The sequence below is a fragment of the Phocoena sinus genome, chromosome X (assembly GCF_008692025.1).
Source record: "Phocoena sinus isolate mPhoSin1 chromosome X, mPhoSin1.pri, whole genome shotgun sequence".
Taxonomy (NCBI): Eukaryota; Metazoa; Chordata; class Mammalia; order Artiodactyla; family Phocoenidae; genus Phocoena; species Phocoena sinus.
In genome coordinates this window covers 102,732,555-102,737,839 of record NC_045784.1, presented here as the reverse complement: position 1 = coordinate 102,737,839, position 5,285 = coordinate 102,732,555, and the positions used below count along the sequence as shown (strand labels likewise).

At 46.9% G+C, this 5,285-nt stretch overlaps 1 protein-coding gene across 1 annotated transcript; it reads left to right on the top strand.

Moving 5' to 3' along the window:
- Positions 1–347: 347 nt before the first annotated feature.
- LOC116747175 (cancer/testis antigen 47A-like) lies at positions 348–2,712 on the top strand. The gene is given in 4 exon segments (XM_032618969.1): positions 348–561; positions 670–848; positions 1,658–1,763; positions 2,678–2,712. Coding segments are annotated over 4 exon segments (534 nt in total).
- The last annotated feature ends 2,573 nt before the right edge of the window (positions 2,713–5,285 follow it).

Genomic DNA, 5,285 nt, shown 5'->3' with positions numbered 1-5,285 from the left:
CGTTCACTGGGCACAGGGCACGTCAATCCTCGCTTGTCAGCAAATAAGCTTGGAGCTCGTGACGAGGGGGCACGGCCCACTGTCTACTCTTCCGGCCCCGCCCCCCGTCTGTGGCCTAGAAGAATCTTTCCCTCACGGCCTGGCCTATTGCTATCTGAGGCCCAGCCTCAGTGGGCCGCTTCCGGCATCCGCCCCCTGCCCTTCCTGTCGTGGGGCCTCCTCTGTTGTCCCCTCAGCGGCCTCCCCGTCCGGCAGCCACAGCCCTCAGCCTCCCGTCAGGGCAGCCACCTCAGCGGCCACCGCCTGCGCAATCGACGCCCGCCTGGTAGAGGTAACTGCCCGGTGCCATGTCGGCCACGGGGGATGGAGACCCAGCCTCGGGAGGCCCAGAGGGCCCCGCAGGCGCAGCTGGGGCCCAGACCGAGGCGGCCAGAGCCGGCGACCAGGTGGACCGCGACGCGGTGCCGGGTGCTTGGGGAGATGCTGGGGAGGCGGCCCCGGAAGGCGGGGGCGCTGAGGAGGACTCGGACATCAGGCCGGCAGAGGAGGAGGAGGAGGAGGAGGAGGAGGAGGAGGAGGAGGAGGAGGAGGAGGAGGAGGAGGAGGAGGAGGCGGCAGCAGGGGGCCCGGTAGAAGTGAACCAGTTCCCCATGGCGAGCTTCCACTTAGTGCTCCTGGAACTGGCGTACTTACTGCTGCCCCGCGTCCCCTACAACAACCACGTCTTCGTCCCGCCCCCGCCGAGCTCGCGCGAAGCCTTGGCCAGGCTCCCCGAACCCCAGGCGCCCGATGGGCGGGGCCCGCAGCCCAGGAACCCGAGGAGGCGGAGGAGCTCAGCACCCCTGAGGGTGAGCGGCTGGCGGGCGGGTCGGTCGGGAGACACGGGTAGCGAGGGACCCAGGCTCAGAGGGGGGCCTCGGGAGGTGAAGCCGGGAGTCGGGGCCTCCAGGAGCTGAAGGCCAGAGGGGCCCAGTTGAAGCCCACCTCCATAACGACCGCTCCAGTTTTGGAGGGGGGAAATAAGCTGCCCTCTGCCAACCCCTGGTAAGAGATCTGAGATGATCGGTGCCATTTATGAGGCCACAGGTGAAGGTCAGTGGAGGCAGGTGTTCGGGAGGGAGCTTGGGAGGAGATGGAAGAGAAAAGAACAAGCAAACGGCTTTTGGATCCTGGCTTTTAAAAATGTCAAGATTCTTAGAAAGTAGATCCCAATACATTATGAGCTGATACGGGAGCACTTGGTCACGGTGAAATATTCAGGGGGGTGAGGAACCAATGAGCTTCACCATAGATTTTTGTCATCGAGGCAAAACATGTTTTTGCAACAAAGTTCTGACCAAAACACAGAATGCATCAGACCCCGACGATTCTGATCCATTCCCTAAAGGGCCAGAAGCAATCAGTAGCACAGGGTGACAGATTTACTGGAAAAAGAGAAATAATGTCACTGTGAAAACGATCAAGCAGGAGAAAAGTGAGGGCCATGGAAGTGTTACAGCAACCAGAAGGAAGGTGCCCAGCTACTGTTTTCTTAGTTGCTCCTATCCTTCTGCGTCTCCTAAGGGTAGAGTAGTCTTTTGAATTGGGATTTTTTTTTTTCTGTGAATGTCTTGTCCCAAAGTCTGTATTATTCACTAAAGAAACAATTTAATACCAGGATGAAAACGCCAATGAAGAGGCCCAAGGTGCTGAAAGTGAGGGGGAAAGAGAAGTTTAACAAAAACAAGAACCTGAACCCAGCAGGACAGACCCAGAAAGTCCAGGTAGCTGTGTATAGCTTTGAAAATAACCCAGCGGCTCCCAGGCACTTACCAATTTTGTTTTCGTTTTTTAATTCTCCCAGTGAATTGAGAAAAAATTTGTTTAAAATTAGTTTAACAATTCAAATTTACCTACTCAGAATGTTAATAGAACATTCATGCACCTAGTAATATAAATCAGCAGCAGCAAAAGTAGCTGGGCTGGGCACTAGTGGGGCCTTCATTACTTGGCCACAGAAGTGCAGTCTCCTGTACTAAGAGATGACAACTTTTAGAATCTGACTACTTACAAATAGCAAAACGTTCAGAATTTCAGGTAGGACCACATTTAGTAATTAATACCTAACAATTTGTTCGGTTGTAGATTTTTGTATTTTATGTGACAGTCAAAAGAAGTGCAGTTTAGTCACAGTATGACTCTTGTTTATCACTGAATTGGTAATGAAGTCTTAAGGTGTATCTTGTCTTTGAGTATATTTAAATGATTAACATTTTTTCTGCATTTTCACAGCTGTGTATTTCATGGTAATAGCCTCTTTCTCATATGGTAGATATAGAAACTGAAGGTCTGGGAGAGTAAGGGAGTATCATTTGTGGAATGAGCATAGGCTTTTAAGGTGGAGAGAGTGATTTAAATTCCAGAATCACCTCTCAAAGGGGAAAAAAGCATTTATGGTGTTGGGCAAGAGGGAGACAAGGTTGGTATGATCACATGATTGAAGCCATCGGTTGTACAAGCACCCTGTATCCAAGGTGCAGGTTACAAGAGGAAAACGTGTTGTTCTTCTCTACTTGTTTAGATAGAGCCCTCAAATGCAGCACATACACAAAGGGCTGACCATTTTCTTAGATTTAGAAAGTCTCTGGTGCTGGTTAGTGCTGTGTAATTGTTAATTTTCTCTCATTTCATCCTGCAGTTGGGAGGAATGGAAAGAAGATGAAGAAAGAATAAAGGATCTGTTTTTCACGATTTTTAGGTTTTTCATTTTTTTCGAAGCCCATGGGAATGTTATTAACACTGATTCCATTCCAAAATTCATCACCCAAAAAGCGATATCCAATAACATATGACTTTTTTCTCTTACAGTTATTTTTAACTAGAACAAATGCTGTCAGATATGTTTGTTTTAAGTTAATAAACTGAAATGTAGGCAGATTTTATTTACATAAATAATCCTGATTCGAATCTCTTTTACCTTTGTTTGACCAATTTTACCTTCATTGAAAGGCCTCACTTTCTACCATTTGGTAAGCCTGTTTGAAATTCTTTTATTGCAGCCCAAAATAAATTAAAATTTCAAGTTTAAAACAATTTTTGTGAAGACAGAAATGGAGGTCGAGCCTTTAGAGTTGTGCTGTTTACTACATTAGTCACTAGCCACATGTGGCTGCTGAGCATTCAAAATGTGGCTAGTCTGAGTTGAGATGTGCTGTAAGTGTAAAAAATACTGTAAAGTCTCATTAATAACTACACATTGAAATGATAATATAGTGTTAAATATAACATTAAAATTACTTCCTCCGGTTTCTTTTTACTTTTTTAATGTGGCTACTAGAACATTTAAAATTACACATGACTTGTGTTATATGTGTATTTCATAGTACTGCTGTGAGCTTTTGAAGGAAACCTGATGGATGGCCCAGATTGCCTAGAGGCCAGATGGTGCTGCAGAGCCTGAGCCCAGACACTAATTTGGAAAACTGGTTCTCAAAGTTTGGTCCTTAAAATAGCATTATCGGCATCACCCAGGAATCCTTAGGCTCCACCCAAGACCTGCGAATCAGAAACTCTGGGAGTGGGGCCCAGCAGCCTGTATTGTAACAAGCCCTCCAGGGGACTGTGATGCAGCTAAGGTTTGAGAAGCACTGGTTTAGAGCCACACGGGGAGAAGCTGAGACCCACCTGTGGTGGGACCAGCCTTCGTTCACTGGCTTGGGACTGTTATAGGTAAACTAAACAGGATGGCAAGGGCTGGACTGGGGAGGAGATTAGAACTCACAGGGGCTGAGACACAGAGAGGCTAAGAATGGGTGATGGCAGGAAAAAAATACATAAGGGAAAAAGCTGGTTCCAGAAGGATGCAAACATGATATGAAGTCTAAGAAAACATTCAACCACCATATACTGATTGTGGATACATACAGAGAGTAAAAGGCAATGCATGTGAAAGATATATACAAATGTAGCATACAGAAGGGCATGCAATGGAAAGATAAACACCACATTTAGGATATTGGTTACCTCTTGAGAAAAGAAAGGGAGGGGAATTCTATTGGGAAGGGCTTCGCAGGGGGCTTCAACTATATTTGTAATGTTACATTTCTTAAGCTGGGTTGTGGGTAAATAGACATTTACAGTAGTATTCTTTATAATTTTGTGTAGATCTGAAGTATTTCAATAAATAATGAGTAAAAATAAAAAGAGGAAAGGGAGAAAATGGACTTAATCTCTGAACTCTGTTTAAGGAAATAGAAAGATAAAGTTGTAGATGACCAGAGTAGAGGATCAGAGAAGGCGAAGGGCCTGGGGATTTGAGACCAGACAGCCTCATTTCTGCAGTTAGTTAAGGCTTCCTAGGTACCTGAAATATGGTCTACCTGGGGTACACTTTGTTCCCATGGGCTTGTCTCCTGGCCTCCTTATAGATAGCTGATAACCTCATATTCTGTGGTGGCATGTCTTATATTCTAACTACACACACACACACACACACACACACACACACTACATTCCACCAACACCAGCCCCTGGACTGAACCTCTAAATGGTTGGGACCTTAAAGGGTTTTATTTATCTTTCTTTCCCAAAGCCCTGGGCAATGAGTTTTCCTCTTAGTAGGTACTTAATGTCTATTAAAGTAAAGTAAACTTAACATCCCCACAATCTTTTTTTGGTCACCAGTGTTGACATTTTAAAATGTATTATCACATATTATTCCTTAGGGCTAGAACCCCATGGTGAGACAAAAGGCAAAGCACTCCCTGTCACCATTATTTAAACTGAAAGAGCAGGCCAAGTAGTATGATTTGAGGACCTTCAAACTGGCTCTGATTTGTTAGTGTTTATGCCATGCTAGTTGTAAATATAGTATTGCTTCTAGGCCCAGGCAAGAGGGACCTCTGTCCTGAGCTCTATGCTTTAGAGATCCCACTTTGGCCTTCTTCCATCCATACCCCTTCTTATAGGGCCAGGAACCCAGCCCATGGGAACAAGGGGTGTGTCCCTGCTAGCCCATGCTCCAGGTACCTGGCACCCCTGAACCGTCACAAACCTGCTTCCAGGGCCTGTGTGCTCCTCTTAGAGCTCTCCTGGGGAGGACTGACTGCACTGCCTGGGTATGTGCTCCCAGGCCCTAGGGGAGGGGGGATTGTATGCCCAGAACAGGGGATGGGGCCTGGCCTAAGAGCCAGGGCATAGGCAGGGGGAGGGGAGAGGGGGCAGCTGTTCCCACAGCATTGGAGCAGAACTTAGAGAAGTTGGAGAATTCGAAATCCCAACCTGGCCTTTCAGGTCATTATGAAAGT